The sequence below is a fragment of the Heloderma suspectum genome, chromosome 5 (assembly GCF_057233095.1).
Source record: "Heloderma suspectum isolate Gila_16-S chromosome 5, 16-S_ref, whole genome shotgun sequence".
NCBI lineage: Eukaryota > Metazoa > Chordata > Lepidosauria > Squamata > Helodermatidae > Heloderma > Heloderma suspectum.
Window position 1 is genome coordinate 157,585,485 of NC_139462.1, and position 20,407 is coordinate 157,605,891.

At 39.5% G+C, this 20,407-nt stretch overlaps 1 protein-coding gene across 6 annotated transcripts in view; it reads left to right on the plus strand.

Annotated features, from left to right (window-relative positions):
• Positions 1-20,407, plus strand: part of LRRFIP2 (LRR binding FLII interacting protein 2) — a 56,270-nt gene that overhangs the window by 24,449 nt on the left and 11,414 nt on the right. For 3 of the 6 annotated variants that reach the window (XM_084857972.1, XM_084857973.1, XM_084857974.1), the window contains 8 exons: positions 1,501-1,569; positions 6,592-6,705; positions 9,669-9,713; positions 10,404-10,511; positions 11,618-11,689; positions 16,649-16,819; positions 19,077-19,169; positions 20,064-20,156. In XM_084857972.1, the coding sequence (XP_084714098.1) occupies positions 1,501-1,569; positions 6,592-6,705; positions 9,669-9,713; positions 10,404-10,511; positions 11,618-11,689; positions 16,649-16,819; positions 19,077-19,169; positions 20,064-20,156 (765 nt within the window). The remainder of the gene's footprint in view (positions 1-1,500; positions 1,570-6,591; positions 6,706-9,668; positions 9,714-10,403; positions 10,512-11,617; positions 11,690-16,648; positions 16,820-19,076; positions 19,170-20,063; positions 20,157-20,407) is intronic. The other 3 variants (XM_084857975.1, XM_084857976.1, XM_084857977.1) reach the window with 2 other exon arrangements.

The window sequence follows — 20,407 nt, forward strand, 5'->3', positions numbered from 1 at the left end:
CTTTGTTGCATGAGGGTCTGCTTATCAACTAACACTGAGGAGCCTATGAGCATGGTGTCCTGCAGTAATCAGACAGTTCTTGGAGCACATTACTGTTCAGTGAAACTCCCATTTAAAAGTTCTTATTAAATGACAAGGAAGCTGCTGTACTGTAGCAGTTAAAAGTACAGGATATGAGCTGAAAGTTCAGATCGCTGCCAACAATGAATTCATTAGGTGCCCAAAGGAAATCTCTCTCTCTCTGTCTCTCTCAATCTCTCTCTCAGTCCAGCATCTACACTGTCATGATGTTACAGACTACCTTACTGGGGTTGTTAAAAGAATTACTGAGATAAGATATGCAAAGTGCCCAGAGTTCTTAGTAAAGGTTTATGGGTGTGTGTGTGAGTGTGTGTGTGTGTGTGTGTAAAAGTATAGACAGTTAGAATGTGTGTGCGCGTGCATGTATCTATATCTTATTAACCTTCACTAAAAGCTCAGGGCACTTTGCCTTATTTCTAATTCTTATAACTTCTTATAATTTCTTGTTGTCTTTTAACATTTTGATATTTTATACAATTTTATTGGTGATTTAATTATATTTTAAACTTTTGTATACTTCTTTTTATAGGTTTTAACTGTACAAGTTTTAATGTTGTAAAGCCGCCTTGAGTCCCAGTATTGGGAAAAAGGCAGGATATAAATAAATATAATAATAATAATAATAACAACAACAACAGCAACAGCCCAGTAAGGTAGACTGTGTGTGAGAGAGAGAGGAGAGAGAGAGATCTCTCATACTCATGCAAATATGTAATGCAGTTCCCAACATTCCATTAAAATCTAGAGCTGCCTTCCCCAACCTGCCCTCCAGATATGTTGGACTACATTCACCATAATCCCTGCCCAGCATGGGGATAATGGGTGGTATAGTCCAACACATCTGGAGGGCACCATGTTGGGGTTGATGGCTCTAGTGTGACCAAGAAACCAGGATGTTATGCAGGTATGAGCAGATTTAATTCTCTGTAATAGGCCATGGGGTAGGGAATAGGCTTAGCCAATGGTGTCCTGAAATGTACTCCTTTACTTTCTTTTGTACAAGTCAATAGTTTCCATTCACTTCTATAACAAAAAAATAAAGCACTGCACTTGGAGAAACTGGGGGCAAAACCTGCAATTTACCTGATACTGTGTGTAGTTCAGCCCTCACTGACTGGTATCCTGCTGTGAATGTAATGTATCTAGAGTACACAGAGTTGCACTGCTTCACTTTTGCTTGGGTCTTTGTACTATTAAAGCTTACCTCTGCATGCAGCCCATCCATCATGATGGACATGCTGCCAGCAAGAGTGGTGTCCTCAAGACATCATGAAGGTATTCTTTCTCACCATGTTGCACTGGTTTACACATTTTAGTATGCCTATGGATTGTTAACGCTGTGTTCAGTACTTCATCTGGATCCAAATAAATGTTTATATAATAGTAAATTAGTTAATTACTTGTCTTTGAATCCTGTAGTTTACAGATGATGAATCAGGAAGCATTCCATCTTCTGATCGTGCTGTTCGAGGCCGGACGGGTAGTGTGGTGAGCAGGGCTGCATGATTGTTATGTGTTTACTGTGTTCTAATTTTATCAGTTCTAGCACCGGACGTTTCACAGGCCTGAGACAAATAATAGGTGTTAGTATTCACATTGTGTGCACATATTAGCTTGAAGTAGTTTGGTTCTATTTTATTATCCCATAAGGTAGAATTACATAATACCTATGACTTGCAGTTCAGAAATACATGTATGTCTTGGTCCTGATCCTGATAAAAAGCTTTCCCTCTGTTTGCAACTTCCCACCCATAATAAGAAAAGGATTTTTTTGCTGGTATTTTTCTTTTTTAGTCCTTGACATTTTTATTAAAGTATCTCTCAATTTAAATAGGAATAGAGAATCAACATCCAAGAGGTACGTCAGAGATTAATTACATACACAGAAAAGAGAAAATAATTATAAATAGATACATAAATACAGAGGGTTGCATCCAAAGATCAAAGGACTCCTTATTTTTAAAAAGTATTTCTGAATTGCCCCTCCACTCAATGAGTGCTCAAGGTAGTTTACAGTAAAAGCATAAACACAATAGAACACAACAATTTCAAATGAAACTAAAACAAACTGTTAAGTTTACAACAGTAAAACTGGAACTTTCTAAAATAAAAAAGCAAACTTGATCAGCAAAAGATCAATGGTACAGTTTAGTTTTTACTTGCTGTCTAAAGGCCAATAATGAAGGAGCCAACCTTACTTCCCTGGCAAGGGAGTTCTACAACTGGGGTGCTATTACATGATGGCCCCGTCTCAAGTCCCCATCAACTTTACCTCTCCAGGAAGTAGGAAATATAACAGGATCTCAGATAAAGAATTAGGTTCTAGACAGGTTCATTGAGGAGGTGGCAGAATCTCTGATACCCTGGCTCCAAGCTGTTTGGCGCTTTATAGGTAAGAATCAGCACCTGGAATTGGGCTTGGAAACAAATAGGAAGCCAGTGTAGCTGTTTCAAGACTGGTGTTATATGATCTATAAAATGTACACCAGACAAAAATCTGGCCGCCGCATTTTGCACTAGCTGTAGTTTTATTAACATTTTTTTCTAGGGATGTCCATCCCCAAACTAGGCCTGAGCCCATACTGAAAAGGGTCCAAATAATCCTTTTCATCCCCAAACTCATGGTGTTGTGATGCTACCACCTGCTCCAAGATGTTACCCAAAAAAGGGAGATTAGAAACTTGCCCGATAATTATCAAGCATAGTAGGAACAAATGAAGGCTTTTGAAATAAAGGTTGAACCACTGTCTTCTTTTAGAGAGGCCAGAATATGGCCTCTTTCAAGGAGGCATTTATAATCCATCAGAGGAAGGGGACATTTGGATCCAACCCAGAATTAATTTTTTTCCCAAAAATTAATTCCACAAAATCATTTTAATTCTTGTATCTCAAAATACTTTAGGGCACAATCCTATGGAGATAGGCAGCCGCCTCCGAACTCGGAGGTGACCGCCTATCCAATGCAGGGCAGGAGAAGCATGGAGGGGATTGTTCCCTCTGTGCTCCTTCTGCCCTGCATTTTCAGCTAGACAGCCGCTTTCAGCTTTCTAGCTGCGGGAGAGCGGAGCAGGGGAGGAGGCTGCTGGATGACACATTGGATGTGTTGTATTGGCATTTCTGCCCTTCCCGCCCCGGAACACCCCCTGACACGCCCCATATAGGCCACTCCGTGCTCCTCTTCTGAGCGCGGAGGACGGGGTTTCTCTGCACTGCCTGTGAGGCAGTGCAGAAGGAGGGAAAGTCAATTCTCCAGGAACTGACCTCAGAGCGCGGGCTTCAGGGTTGGTTCCCGGAATACCAGATATCCGATGGCCGTCTAGCCGCTGACTAGTGGCCATAGGATTGCTCCCTTAATCTACTTGTAATTTACTTTTTAAATTACAGTACATGCAACATGTTTTTCAAACTCAGAAAAATATCTGTTATACTAACTCTATTCTCTGTATTTCTAAATGCTGTAGAAACAACAATGACCTATCAAACCCAACTGATCTCCACCTCAAATTTGTAATCTATTAAACTAATAAACATATATTGTAAAGTAATAAATTTTCAAAGGTTATATTTTGGTTAAAATGCATGTTCCAGTACTGCATAAACTGATTTTGTTTGAGGTATAAATTGTTAATACTGATTACTCCTTCCCTGCCTTCTCTAAACTTCACTAAGGGTGCAATCCTATGCATGTTTGGACATAAAAAAAGTCCTACAATTCCCAGCATTCCCCAGCCAGCATGGGGCATGCTGGGAGTTACTGGACTTTTTTCTGTCTAAATATGAATCGGATTATGCCCTAAATGGGTTGGCTTTAGTATGGAGCAACATCTCTTCTATTTGCAAGCAATTTCTATTCTGGTAGCAGTGAGTATGTTAGTTAAAGTTCTTGCTGAGTCACACATATCAGGTCATGTAAATATCCCAAGAGGATCTCAAAAATGAAAGAGATGATATTCAAGATTTAAATTACTGGATAATTCCATGACACGTGAAAATCAATCCCCTGTAATTCTGTGCAACACCAGCCTGTATCTAGAATAGGTACCCTGCATCTCTTTAATTTGAGAGGTACTATCTATACATAACCTTAAAGCGATTAGACACTGGCCATGTTCATACCAAACACTAAACCAGAATTAGCTTAGCATAGTGTCCACTTCTGAATCTTGGCTTGTCCTAGCCAGCCAGAGTTTGAAGCTGGCTTGTGAATCCAGGCTTGTTGGAGAAGTGACAAGCCAGGGTCTGTATTCAGATATAATGCTAAACTTTTCCACCCTGGTAAATTTCTGGTAACTTTAGCTGCTCCTGCTTGCAGGAGGAACCAAGTGGAAATGATTGGGTAGCTAACACCAACACACTGCTTGCTGCTGATAAGCCAGAATTCTCAGCAATTCTCTTAGTGATTTTTGTGAATGTTGCTACTACTGTTTATCTTATTCAACAAGATGATGATCCACATTCTGTCATTGAACATCCTCCCCATAACCCTCCACCAACCTGGTTTTCAATTTCTATTATCTCCTACTGCAAGGTCTTCCTGAAGCAAAAGCCAATATTTTAGAGAGAAATTCTTTCTTTGATTGCAAGCCGAAGGATTTTTGCTCGTATTAATATGTGATGAAAGCATCATGAAGATACTTTCTATATAGAAGTGATATCTGTGCTGAAAATTAATCGTGTGTGACATTGTCTATAAATAACTTGGAATTCTCTAGATATGTAGGATAATTATTTAATTTTTTCTTCTACATCATTGAAATGCATGATTCAAAATGTGTTTTTCATAAAATATTTGAGTCTTAGAACTTCAGATAAGTCAAAGTCAGCAAATCTGTTACATGGAAGATGATTTTGATGGTTTGTGTTTTATAGTTTCCATGCACAGAGATGGCTGGTAAAAATAATTAAGTGATGAGTACTCTGAGAGGAAACATTCTGCAGAAAAGGTGATGATATAAGTAGGCACCTTTTCTTCAGCACCTCTGGTTATGTTCAGCTGCAGGAGCTGTATTTGAAAAACACTGTTCACAGAACACAAAAGTACAACACTGATTACTATCAAATTCTTGTCCATATGAAGAAAAAGGAATTTTAAAATGTATCCTTGGGGCCAGAGCAAATAAATGTGGTAACATGGAAAGGAGCAAGAGAAGCAACCTGGGAAGTTCTGTGAAGTAAATAATAGATAACAGGTCATAGTGAGTATGAGATTGATGAGTTGGAAGAGTGGATTACTTATTTACTTTTAGCAAGTATGCTAAAGCATGAGTGGATTACCTTAGGTGACCCTTCCCTGTCTGGTGCACTCAAGATGTACTCAACTCCAGTGTGGTGTAGTGGCTAGAGTGTTAGACTGGGATCCGGGTTCTAGTCCCCACTCAGTCATGGAAGCTCACTGTCATAGACGCTCAGCCCAACCTACTTCACAGGGTGGTTGTTGTGAGGATAAAATGGAGATGAGAAGGCTTATGTACTCCACCTTGGGTTCCTTAAGGAGGAACAAATGTAATAAATAAACTCCCATCAGTCCCAGCCAGCATGGCCAATGGTCAAGAATGCTGGGAGTTGTCATCTAAAACATCTGGAGGACACCCAGTCCGGGACAGCTGCCCTCAGCATTTAAAAGTTTAGCCTAAGGAGCAAGCTTAGAACCTCGAGAATCTCCACAACCGTTATGCACTTGAGTGTATTGACAGAATTTTGATCGCATTATATTCAGTAGCATTCTTTAAATCCAACTCAGTGTGATCGATCACCATAGGTACTGTGGCATTAAACATATTGCCCCAAGGAGAGTTTCAGGTCAGGGAGGTGTTTTCAAGTCCAGTTGGGAGAGACATTCAGAGCCAACAACAGCTGATTGTTAAGTTGCTTAAGGACATATACTGGTCATTTATCGAGAAAGAGTAAGAGTGGGTGTTATGCTCCAGTGGCAATGTGAATTGGGTGGGTGCGTACGTCCAGCAGTTTGATGCCAAAGAAGGGATAAAAGCTTAGCATGGCAGCGGGGAGGTGTGTATGTATGTGTTAAGATTCGTTTATCACTGTATGAAGGGTCTAAAGTGGATAACAATAGCTTTCTCATTTTATCCTTTAAAACTGTGAAGCTGATTAGATTGAAGAAAAAAATCACACTTGTGGCAGTACCATCAAAGTTCTCCATGCAATTGACTTCAACCTTGCATCTGTTTGAAAGCACATGTTGATAGTCCTGTGTGAAACATAATGAATACATGGGATTGCAGTGAGTCCTGTAATGTTGCATGGGAAGGTTGGTATCAGTGTGAAATCCCAGGGTTCCAGAACACAACTTGAAACCCATAGCAATAAAGAAATATCATTTGCCTTTAAGGTTTTGCCTGACAGAAAGGAGAGATAGCTCATTCTTCAAAGAAAAATCACCTTTAGAACAATTTTGACAAAATAAGTACAGTATGACCACATTTCTTTTTGTGTTTCTGAAATGTTTTATTCTGTCATTTTTCTCTCTATCTGTTGTCTTTGTCATTGAAGTCAACTGACTTTTCTGATCATAGTGAAACTGCAGCTGATTATTTTAGCCGCTCTAATCGTAGGGGAAGCATTGTTTCTGACTTGGATGATGTCAGCATTCCAGACATGAACAGTGTGAGTGTGCTTGGTATTGTGCTGATGTCATTGCTGCTAGTTTATTAGTGACTATCCATTTTGTTTGGAAAGTGTACTAGCATCCTATATTGTTTTTTGGTTTTAGTAGCAGAAATAATTTTGCAGTGCAAAATGTTATAAAAATTATTTATTTAAACTATAGAATCCAACTTGCATGGCTAAATTCTTGTATTTTACTCTTTTAAAAAAAACACAACCTACATATGGCAGTAGATCCTTATTTGGGCACATGTAACTGAGCTGATGGAAGCAGACTTCCTATGGCAACCCCTCCAGCCCCTTGAAAATACTATGCAGAGGGTTGTGTTTGGGTAGAGGATTTTTCTACAAACTTGATACTATTGCAGAGTGTTTGACTTACATAGTTGCCTCATTTAGACAATTTCATGAATAATACTTTTACACTTTATAATGGCACTAAACATTACTTGTTCAAATTCCAGTGACCAATAGTGTGATGCTGTAAGTCAGAGAAATGCATGATATTCACTATAGCACTGTAATGATTTAAAAGCATGGGAAGATTTCAACTGCAGTGTACTTATTCATGTTGTAGTTCTTGCTAATACAAATGAATTAACTTTATTGGACCTCAGATCACTGAAAGTAATTACAGCACTAAAGAGATTGCTATACATTTGTACTTCTACTATAAAAACACTTTTTTATTTATGATAGTATAATTTTTTTCTGAATGGGGTTCTGAAGGGATGAAGGGTTATCTTTAGGTAAGTGAATATTGGACAAAATGGATTCTACTTAAGGGGGGTGAGACATAGCAGTCTTGATCTTTTAGCCATGTGTTCCCTTCATGCTCTAATGTTTCAAATCTTCATTTAAAATTTTGGTTGATAGTGAATCAAGATTAACACTAATCGTAGTTGAGGTCAGTGTGGTAATCCTTTAACCATGGTAAAGGATAGGCTGGTAGGATTAATTTATGCATGAGAAGGGAAAGGCTGGAACGAGAGAGAGACAATTCTGTCCTTTAATAGTCTCCTTTAAAAATCCCAGCTCTGTGTGTGTGTGTGTGTGTGTACACGTACATGTCTTTTTAATGTCACATTGTCAGGAGAAGATTAATACAGTCTCAGAAGCTCAGAAACCAAATGCTTTGACTGGTTTAATCAAGTTAGCTTAGCATACTTGAGTGGCACAAGGGGTCATTTCGTACCCACCCTACAACCCACGATGTGCAGTAGAAGTTGCAGAGTGGGCATGAAGCAACTCTTGCTGCACCAGGTTCAGACAACACGCCAATCTGTGTTGCATAGTGCGGGGTTATGCAAATGATGGTTGTATGCATGGGGGATGGGGAGAAGCCACATTCGTTTCTTCTCCTGTTGTGACCATCCGAACACTATGGCCACCATCACAAAAATAAGAAACCTTTTTATTTTGGGATCTGTTGGACTGACTTTATGATGTAATCTCTTGTTGGAAAGGTATTTACATATGTTATAAAGCACATTGTTATGATCTGCGATGTTCTTTTTGTTTTGATTGCAAACATCATTTTTGGAGGTATTGTGAAGTCAACCACTTGTAAGTAGCATATAGGACATTCATGGTGGCATGGTCCTTACTTTTATAACAAGTCAAAATTCAATAAATTGAAAGTTAAATAAGTGCTTCTAGAGATATTAATAGCCTGACTATTAAAGAAGCTGAAGAAATGGAAGATGGAGATGCAGTTGCTACAGATATCCAAAATACATCAGAGCATGCTAGATCTTGATAAATACACATTGCAACCTGGTCTGCCTTCAACTCAGCATTAGCAGAAGTGCCTAATAAAATGGCATAGGTATGCGTCCTGCCAGTAATAACTGCTAGCTTAACTGATAGCTAGGTAACATTTCTGGCAGAATTTGAACTTGTGATTGAACTTGCCATTTGACATGGGCCTTTACCCATCTGTGCAGCAATTAATAATGTTCAGATAAGATCACCATGGTTGCTGGATCTTATGTTCTGGTGACTTACAAATAAACTTCATGGCAATTCATTGGCTCCTTCATTGTTGGAACCAGGTATCCCTCAGATGTGGAAGTTGTATACATTGAGAACATTGCACATCTCTTCCAACCTGTGATAGAGGTTCACAGTTGTAGCACTTCAGGATTGCTACTTAGAAGTTTTCTTTTGACAAACACATATGTGCACAACGTCATTTTCAAGGAAGTTCAGTGCCTGCAAGCTAAGCTTCATTCATCTCACAGAGTTTGCAGAAATGATACAATGATGCAATGTCTTGGGATTAATGGTACAATTCAACTATCAAAAAGAAATGAAACCAACATTCCAAATGGTGTGACACTATGTGGTGGTGGTGGTGTGTGCGTGTGTGTGTGGGCGCTATTTATTCAAGAATGGTAATTAGAATTTGCACATTGTATGTGTAGAAGAATTCCTGAAATATGTATTTACATAGATTTGACCAACTACTCTGACACGTTGTCTGACCCTACAATCTGGGAGGAGTTTGAAGAAGGAAACTGGATGGTCATGAGTTCCCTTCTGTGTTCTTGGTGCTGATAAAGCTGTAGACTAGAGCATCAAACTAAAGTGCTGAAAGTTGCTGGAGTTTTAATAGGAATTAGTCAACATGCTAGTGCTCTTGTTGTGTTTTTTGATTGCCCAGAGTTACAGATGGAAATTAGAAGAAATATTATGTATGGCAGGTATGTCAAATTCATCTGAAGTTACAAAGCACTATCTTGTGGATGTTTGCTTAACACACACACATTTAGTATGGGATCTTCTAAAGTGTTGCTGAATTAAAAGCAAGCTCTGTATTCACATGGGAAGAAAAGTGAGGAGGAAGCTTTGTTCTGCAAATGTTCTGACTTTGTTTCCAGGGTGAAAAAGGACCTGGTAATTCAGATTTGTAATTCAAAGAAGTGGTTCAAATGTAATAATATTTTTCTTTATCTTTTCAGCTGGAAGAGAAGAGTGACAAGCCGTATTCTGATTTATATATAAGGGTGAGTTTTTCTTAAAGTTTTTTATTTTAGAAACACATAAGGTGAGTTTTTAAACAGATCGAGTCTCATATTATGGGCAATTTTAAAGCATACCAAAATTCTGCATATTGGTGCCAATTCAAATATACATGTTAGGATATTTGCAGGTGTACAGCAGGGCTTCTTGAACCAGCAGTGTTCCAACATCATATGTACTGCTGATTGTCTTCATTATATTTTCTTAACTATGCATTTGGCAGAATATCATGTAGATAACTGCTGTGCCAAACCTGTATCCTGTTTGCCATCTCCGCTTGCAAGATATTTTGTTAAAGTTCTGTACATTTTAGCTGCTGCTTTAAGAGTCCCGTGTGGTAGGTAGAGAAGGATTAAACCTGAAAAAGTCACAAAACACATGGATAGATTTAACTTTATAGGAATTCTAGTCATGTATTTCCATGAAAAGACTTGACAAATACACTTGGAAGTTAGCCCTAAACATGGGAAGGTTGCAGTTAGAGTGGGGTAGGGCTGCAGTACACATCCCTGTTCCTCTCCATAGGTAGACACTTTGAACGCCTGCATAGGGTTACACTGGTGTTCATACGTTGAAATGTTAGCTGCATGTTAACTGTTACAATGTATCTGGGAAAGCTTTTAAATTGTATAGCAATTCTAACAGGTTTCTGTTTGTTTGTTCTTGTTTTTTAGCCAGCATCTCGCAATTCAGCAACTTCTTTGAGTGGAAATTCATCTAGACGAGGAAGTGGAGATAACAGTAGTTTGGTGGATCCTGATACCTCATTAAGTGAATTGCGGGTGAGCAAATTTTCGTTGGCTAAAAGTAGAGGAGAGAAAGAAATAGGTTTGAAAGACTGCAAGGCCAAAATCGAAAGACCTTCTTCAAGCACAGCCAAGGGCTTGGGTTTTTGACATTTTGACATTGGCTTTGAGAGGTTTGCTATGTATCACTGGGGCTAGGGGTGTGCTGTCTTCAAAACACAAGGCCAGATTCCTTTGGGCCTGTGGACCTGATTACACAGTTCATTGAATCACAGCCCGGAATCATAAATTCTTAGAACTGTAATCTTATGAATACTTAACAGGAAGTAAATCACCTTGAAATTAGTGGGTTTACTTCCAGTTAAACATGCTTAGGACTGGGCTTTAACGGTTGTAAAATTCTAGCTTCACATAGTTTAAATCATTATTTAAGATGTAAGTATTTTGAGCATTCTGTAGCTACATGTATCAGGTATATACCTAAACAGTGTGCCCTCAGGAAAAAAAAAAAGAATTCTGCCAATTAGAGGAGACTGCTACAACATTTTCTGGCAGTTTTTGTTTTCTTGGGAACTAGCCACAAATTATAAGAGTCAAGTATTTTTTTTAGTTGTTCAAAATTGCTTGACAGTAAGGTTTTTTTTTTTTGTTAATAGGACAGATATTCTTTTTATTTTTTTCCCCATAGGATATTAATCAGGCTTCCAATACTAAGCATACCTTAACAGTTTAGGAAAGAAACAGGACATAATTTATAGTATAATATTTAGAATTAACTATAGCTATGGAGTTACAAAGATTCTAGTCTACAATAGGCACTGTATATATTTTTGGGTAGTGAGATCTTTTGTGTTTGAAATTGGAATTTATTTTTCTCATACTTGGTGGTTTGAGAACTAGGCAATAAACATATAAATTCAAGAACATTATACAGCAATTTTGCCTATTTTAGCTTTATAGCTAACACTGAATTAAAAATCCATATATGTTGGCTACTTACAAAATTAAGAAAACTCTTATTTAATTCGTTCATGTGAAACACATGCAAACTGAAGTCCTGGATTTTTAAATCACAAAATTAAACATGTAAAGTGAATTCTTTACAATGTTCTTATACAATGGTTCATTCCTATGTCCTGCAGGATATCTATGATCTTAAGGACCAGATACAAGATGTAGAGGGGAGATACATGCAGGGACTTAAAGAACTAAAGGTATCAGGGTTTCTCCCAAGCATGCATTCACTATGGTAATGGAGTTTTTGTGTGTTTCACTAACAGAACTTTACTAACACATTGCTTGCTTTTAAAAAAGCATGTGCCTAATCTACAAATCGAAGAATGGGTCATGTTTGCTTTATATATCTGCTAATGAATTTTCCCTGATGAAATGTCATATTTAATATAGGGATATTCTACTTAAGCAAATCCTACAAAACGTTTAGAAAATGTCTTTGTGTGGCTTGGACTTAAGGTTGAATATTTTTATTAGCTATTATATATTAACAATAGTATGGTGGGGGACAGGCAGCTGAATTTGGGAGAAATTAAAATAGACCAGAAATCAGCTTATTTCAGGAGATATGTGCTTGTTTAAACTCACTGTAATAAACATAAAAAAACAGTAAAAGTGATATATTTTGGCATGCTAAATACAAGCACAATTTGGGTGTGATCCATTTGAGGCATGTGTGATGTACATCCCTTGTCTCATGTGGAGTAAAAGCCTCAGTTAAAAACAGTGGAGGCATCTCCTTTACAGGCTTTGATGGAGGCTGCCCTCAGTCATGGAATTCCCTCTCTCAAGTAAATTGTCAAAGGCATCATCTTAGAATGCTTACTATACTCCGAAAGAATTTTTAGTAACCTAGCAATTGGCTTAGGTTAAAGCACTTCTTTCTACAAGCTGGTATAGAATATGGAATTTAGCTAGGCTGTTATTAGCCTCATCTGGACAATATGAAGATCTGATTTTCTTTTTAACAAGAGGACCCTGGTTACCATCATAAGAAATTACTTATGCAACTTCAGACATTGGAAATCTCCCTACCACAGGATGGTGTGATAAGATATGGGAAATGATGATAATGTGGGAAGTTACCAAACAAGTGTGATTAGTCAGAAAAGTCATCCTATAGCATTTTAAGATTCCCCTTACTCCCCTGTGTAGTGCCATTACTAGTCAATGGGTGGGCCCCATATAGAGGTGTACATCTAATATGATTGAGCATACCCATTTCTCTTTAATCTTGGCAGAATATAAGATCTATTTACCCCTTAATCTCCTCTGTAATTTTACCTTCATTGATTAGTACTAAATTATGTCTGAGTTCAGTTACTCTTTGCATGTTAACTCTTATTTTTATTTTTTTCTTTCAATTATCCGTTATGGTTACTTTGATGAGTATTTCTTTCTGGACTGTCTTTATAGCATTTACATTGTATTTGCATGTTACAACCGAAGTAAACGGTCGCTTTAAATAAATCACTTTAAAAATGGAAAAACATAAGTAAATATCACTAGACACAGCTGTGAATTTCTTCATAATCCAGTCTGAATATTAATTTGCCCTCTCTGGCAAGTCCCTTCCACTACCCTTAGTGTTTAAATCAGTCTGTCTTCACAAGCTTTTCTAATGGTATAAAGAGAGGAAGTCTCAGGATGTTGAAAAAATATATGTGGTTTTATTCCAAGGAATAACCCTGCGTAACTTGGCCCTGAGTATGGACCTTCTTCAAGGGTCAGTTTTAATGTATAAATAAATGCCTGCAGAGATCTGAATGTCCAGTTGCAGGATTCATCTTGGAGACAATCTTTTTCCAAGAACGCTACAGGGTTGAAATGAAATAAAACCATAATTTTTTTTCAACATCTTGAGACTTCCACCCTTTATTCCATTGGATCGTTTTGGAGGTTCCCCAGTTTTGTTTTATCCTACCTCTCAACTGCATTCTTCCCTTCCACTTCCAGCTAATTGTGCATAAAAGTATGCCATCCCTGAACTGATACACCCATTAAATAATTATAGTGTGCACACCCCTTGCAGTAGGGGAAATTTCAGAGAATGTACATGATGCATGTAACCATAATTGTTCATGCTGTGGCTTTATCATGTTCCTTTCCCACAGTGTGCTCTTGTCTGTTTAGAGTAAAAATGCTTTGGGGCAGGGCTTGTCCTACTCTATCACATTTGGCACTTGCGTGGAATTCGGTTTTCAAGTGACCACAAGATAATTTTTAGTCATGCTCTGTACCTTTCAGAAAAGCACTCAAGTAAAACTCAAATGTACATTTTGGAAGGAAAGTCAGTCTTCTGAATTTGATTTGTATTGATGAATCTAGCTCCAAGACTGTGTGACAGTCTTTCCTTTCAGAGAATGAAGAAATCTAGATATGAACTTGTCGTATGAGGCCACTAGTGAATCTATCCAGCTTTGAATAGCCCTTAGATACAGTGAAGCTTTCAAGCAAAGTTATGCAGCTGTCACAGATGAACTCATTGTGCCCGCCCTGTCTGAGTTACGCCACAGCCACTAGAACTCCTAGGCATAGCTCTTGTCATGATACACCCCTATAGCCCCCTGAGGAAGTGGTCTGACCACTCCATTCCCCTTAGGGGGGCTTTCCCAAGGCAAAAGGGAGGGTGCAGCTATATAACTCTGTGCCTTAGACTACTACCCCCCCACACTAAATCAGCTGCAAGTAGGGATGTACAAAAGGCACTTACCTGGTCCCGCAGCCTGCTTCGCGGTGGGGGGGAGGCACTTCGGTTCTCCCCCCGAAGTTCAGGCTGGGGGGGGAGGCGCCCTGCCTCGACCGGCCGAAATTAAGGCCGGGGAGAAGCGCCCCGTCTCCCCGGCCGCGAAATATAAAAGTGAAAAAAAAAACACAACAACACCCGTGATAGGCTTCGTAACGATTTACGTAGCCTATCACGGCTAGATTCCCAAAGTCAGCCGTGATAGGCTACGTAAATCGTTACGTAGCCTATCATGGGTAACTTTGAAAAAAAAAAGAAAGCGCGTACGCAAATGGCGGCGCCCATGGGCGCCGCCATTTGCGTTCCTTATTTGGTCCCGGTAGTCTACGTAAATCTTTACGTAGACTACTGGGACCAAATAAGGAATGCAAATGGTGGCGCCCATGGGCGCCGCCATTTGCGTACGCGCTTTTTTTTTTCCTTTCAAAGTCACCCGTGATAGGCTACATAACGATTTACGTAGCCTATCACGGCTGACTTTGGGAATCTAGCCATGATAGGCTACGTAAATCGTTACGTAGCCTATCACGGGTGTTTTGTTTTTTTTTTACTTTATTTTGTAATGGCGGCGGCAGCTGGTCGGAAGACCGGCTGCCGCCCCCGACGAACCGCCGCCGAACTCCCGCTGGGACCCGCCGCCAAGAGGGACATTCGAGGGAGGTAAGTCCCATCCTGGGGGGGCGGGGGGGGCGCGGAGAATTTCACCAACAATTTTGGGGGGCCAAATGCGTTGGCATTCGGCCTCCCCGAGATTCGTGGAGAAATTCTCTGACATCCCTAGAAAGCTGTGCACTGGATAGGGACGTTTGCCACCTAGTGATTCAAGATAGTAATGCAGGCTTCAAATTTTTCTGGAAAACCCACATCACTGATTTTATGATATTTCATATACATTTGTTAGATCATATCTGGTAAACTTTTCTTATATTCATATGACAAGTGAGATCTTCAGCATAATGTTGCAGTGTACCCACACTCCCTAAAAGAAGTGGTCCTGTTCAAGGCTCCAGCCAGCCTGAAACAGGGTCTTGCATTGCTGTTCAGACCTGTTGGAAAAGTATGAAGTACCTCCCCCATGAAGCCTTCCCTTGCCATGCTACATCATTCTAGTGGCTGCCAGACCCAACTGGAGTATTCTATAGCTATATAAGAAGGAGCAAGCAATACTGAATATAGGAAATGCATCCCCCCTCCCTACCTCTAATCCCTTCTTACAGTATATTTATTATAAGCTGTTGGGCTTTATTAGGTCAGTTCCCTCTGCTTCTTGGTCCCCCATCTTCTTTTGGGAGCGTTGTTTCAACGGATAACTGAATACTCCTTGTCTCAAACTGCTAGACTTGCCTCTGGTTTCTTTGGACCTGACCACCACAACACACGTGTATACACTTCTAGGCACAGCTGTTACCAATATTGTGTAAGCCCTCAGGTTCCTCTCAGGCAGTTTTTGGTTGGGTTCTTAAATTTATGTGTTTTTGTATTTCTGTACTAGGGCATCTCTGACTATGTAGAAGCCAGTACCTTATCTTTGGGTGGCCCTGTTTCACAGCTAAACTTATAGGCACTCAGCCACTTGAGTTTGCTCTTAGAGGGAATAGTGTACATTTTCTTGTGGAGGGAATAGCCTTAAGTTATCAAATCTGCAAATAATATTGCTTCCTGATTGTAAAGCCATGTTAATATTAAGGAATTTCTCCTACTTGAAGTTGAAATGGCTGAAGTCTCATTTAACTTGTATATCTAGACTCAGAAATATACTGCAGTGCACTTAGAGAAATCTTGACTTGTCTATGTAGCCTTAATTAAGTTGAAGACAAGACTGTACTTTTCTCAGACTCTAGTCCAACCTTCCCCAACTTGTTGCCCTCCAGATGTTTTGGACTTCAACCCCATCAACCCCAGCAATCATGGCCAATGGTCAGGAATGCTAGCAGCTGTAGTCCAACACGTCTGGAGGGCACGAGGTTGGAAAAGACTGCTTTAGTTCATGAAAGCTTATGCTTTAATACGTTTGTTACTATTCTAAAATGCTACTGGCTACTCCACTGGTTTTTGCTGCAACAGACTTCAGCTATCTCAGCTAATTCAGTACCCTCTGGAAGTACTTTCCTAAGACTCTCTCATGTAGCCATGTCTGTAAATAACTTGCTTGTATTTGCTGCTAAAATAGGATAAAATAAATTCTATCAGTAACATCTTTGTACATGTTAAAATGTCCTTGACTTCTGCAAATGTATTAAAGGTTTCATTTAAAGAAACAGTTGTGTTAATGAAATGTGAAACGGTCTGAGTTTTGCTATTTTAATATAAGTTTTTATTCCTAATACTTTATTAGAGTATGTTTAATGATAAAATCTTTTCTCACACACACACGCGCACGCGCGCGCGCACACACACACACATATATATCTAGGAGTCACTCGCTGAAGTTGAAGAGAAATACAAGAAAGCAATGGTTTCTAATGCCCAACTGGATAATGAGAAAAACAATTTGATCTATCAAGTGGATACCCTAAAGGATGTCATTGAGGAAAGAGAGGAGCAGTTAGCAGAATACTATAGGGAAAATGAAGACAAGACTAAGGTACTTGTATTTTATTCATTATTTTTAATATGGAGAGTGTTTATCATGACTAGCTGAATATATTAAAAATTGTAATTGTGTAATTCTGCATAGCAATGCTTTTAAACCATTTAACATATTTTAATTAAGAAGATGAAGAGCTTACAAGATTGAATTTTTGGATGGCTCAAAAGTGGGAAAATTACTTGTTCTTGGCACCACTTACTTTCCCCCTGTAATTTAGAGCCAGATTCTTTTCCTATTATAATCCAGGTCATTGCTTGCTTCACCTTAGTTTCTTTTTTATCACTTTTAACTATAATCAGTCTTGTATGTTTTCACCTTGGGAATTGACTATGACATCAGCTAATGGTTTTCAGAATGTGAGGTAGTTCTCCCTAGAAGGCAATGCCCAGTTGTTTGGGAAGCTGCAAGCTTCTCCTGGTCCTTAGACAGGGTGAGAGGCAAGAGGCATAGCATCTGTCTTAGTAAAGAGGTTTCCAGGTGGTGAACAGAAGGTACCTTGTTACCTTGCCTCCTTCAGAGGCCCACCCGAGTGTCTTTGTAAAGTGATGTGCAAACCTTATTTTCTCAGGTGTTTTTAATACAGAGATTGGCGAACAGAAAGTAAACAGATCTGCCAGTTGGCCTCTGGCCAGTTTCTGGTAGACAGCCTAACACTTGCTAGTTGCTAAGATTTTGGCAGAGTACAAGCATGAGCTACACTAAGCAGTTATCTGTCTATGCACTGCTTTTGCTTTGCTTTGGTTAGGAGGCAGGATGCTTGGTTGTACAGACAGAGCTGTGGACAAGTGGGTCCCATGCCCATCCGAGTTTTCTCTTAGAAGTTGGAATTTAGAAGTCTTGTGATGGTTTGGATATTTGCTCTGGCCCTATAATGGCTTTTAAAAAAAGGATTAGACCGGGTGAACAACACAGGCTGCATGTGTCCCCCTTGTAGCCCCCGATTGCAGCCCTGCTGAATTCAGCAGTGTTGGGGGGGGGATAAGATTAAAAAACTGGTGCCTGTAGCACTACATTAAGTTTGTTTGCAAGCTAAATTTGTCTGTTTTAGTGCTCCTTAGCAACCTATGGAGTGCTGCAAGATTCCATTGTAGTTTGCGAACAAGCTAAATTTGCCCCTTGTAGTGCTACAAAGCAAACTGCCTGCTTGGGGGAGGCAAAAATGGACCCTGTACCTCCCACCCTTGGATAGGCAAATGTTAGGCAGAGCAGTTGAACAATGGCTATTAGCTATTGGATCCTCTACAAAATGGATCCTCTACACCAGGGGTGAAGAACCAAAATGGAGTGGGGGGCTGGATGATCCCCTCACCTAGCCCTCAGCGGGCCATATGACCCCAGTGAGTGCAGCCACAGCCACCTGACATCATTGCTCTCTGGCTGAAGCACTTGAGCCAGGGATCAGGCTTCTTTGCACGCAGGCATTCCCAGTCAGGGAAGCCCCACGTGTATTGAAGCCAAGCTGGATGAGTCCCCTTTGCGATGGGCTACACTGCCTGTGGGCTTCCCTCACAGGGAAAGCCCATACACAGGCATAGTAGCAGTGCAGGGGAATCCCCGCTGTTATGTTTGATCTCTGATCATAAATAACGGTGGGGGATTCCTCTCCCCAATCCCTGGTAGGGCCGTGGCTTTATGCAGAGGGGCCCATGGAGGTGGCAGAAGTTGCTGTGAGCCTGATTACACCAATGGGCTGAAGATTCTGCACCCTGGCTCCACACTGATATATGTCTGATTACCAGATACTGGGGACAAACTGGGATGAGATCACAATCATGTCCTGTTCGTATTTATTGTCATGACGGATCTGGCTGGTCATTGTGGGACCTAAAGCCTTGGTCTGACCCAACAACACACTATTGAAGAAATTCTTAAGCTAGGGTGCATTCTCAGGCTCATTTAACTGTGGGGAGGTCCTGAGTATGTATTCCAGCTTTGTAATTTTTGAAGCAAGTGGCCCACTGGGCCCCATAGTGATTACCAATAATAAACAGCTCCCTTGATCCTGAAGTCAGCTCACCCCTGTTGTAATGGACTGGTATATGGTGTTGCCAAGAGGCCAGGACAGCTAAAACAATCTTGTGCCCATCTGGCTAGTCTCATTTTGTTGAATCAGGATAATGGACTCAAATTAATAGCCAAGAATTATTATATTAGTACTCCTATCATCGTTTTTTTTACCTATTGTATACTTAACGTAATGTTATGCTTAAAGTTAAGCTTAAGTGGCTTAATTGAATTTTGCTTAATACAGGAATTGGAAAGACAGAAACACACGTGCACTGTTCTGCAGCATAAGGTGGATGAACTTAAGGAGGGTCTTCGCCAAAGAGATGAACTAATAGAGGTACATGTTCATGCTTGCTGAATAAATGTAATTCAAAATCTACTGTGGCTTTTATTATGCAAATGAATTTGTGTGATGTATTCCTACATACCAATTTGGTATTGTTATAAGTAAATGTATTTCCTCTCCCTCCACACCCCTTCCTGGCTTCATATGTATTTAATTGTACATGTTGGGGAGCAGGCTAACTAAAACCTTTTTTCCTCAACCATATAGGTTTCCATGTGTAGAGAGTTCTTGATCTGAACTTTCAGTCAAGCAGTCCCTACCTGCTGTCTAAAGTGTCATCCAGGAGGGAGTGCAGCATGTGTTATTTCTGACACTTGGGTACTGGTTCACAGAGTGCTAGGGCTGATACAGGAGATTAGTGTGATGGGATCAAAAAGGAAATGGGGACACCATAACACAAAAAGCAATGTGTTATGTTTGCCTTTGGGAGTAAATATTCTGATACCTTCTCATCTGTGACCTTTATTAAATAACCATTTCAACCCTGCAAGCTGGAACTGAATATGAAGCTATGAGTTGATAAGGTGTGTTAGTATTGTTGTAAAAGTCCTTTCAGTAATGTGTTAATAAATAAAATTAGCTGTGCTGCTATGCTGGACCTAATAGTGTTATAAAACAACATACAGTTATGACTAAGTTTGTAATTCCAATGTAATTAAAGGACATTTCTGTAGTTCAATGGAATACAGATCTTGACTTACAGCTATTCATAAGTATATTGTTTAAGGAAAAGGAAAGAATCTTAGCTGTAAGCCTTTATTCAGAAAACCTTTTTATCTTTTGTGTTTCATTGATTTACCTGCCCACTGCTTCTTCTTGGAATTCTTGTAATTTCCTTTCCTTTCCTTTTTCCTCCTCTTATTATTTTCCCTGTGTTTACTGCAGGAGAACCAACACATGCAGCAGAAAATAGAATCTATAACCAAAGAGGTGTTTGACCTCCAGGAGACTGTTAATTGGAAAGATAAAAAAATTGGGGTATGAGATGAATTCTGAGGTGAAGAGTGATTAGGTATAGATTGGTATAAGTTGGCATTAGGATTGTTGGTTGTTCCAGTGTTAAACTGAGTGTTTCAGAGAAAAGTCTGAATATAATCATTTAAACTTCAAAAAGTAAAATTCTGGTGTAAGTACTAGCACCGTTATTTTGGATTTTCATGATAGATTGTTCAAGACACTTAGTTGCATTTCTTAAAAATAAAATACAGCTTTGTGAAACTGTAAAATAC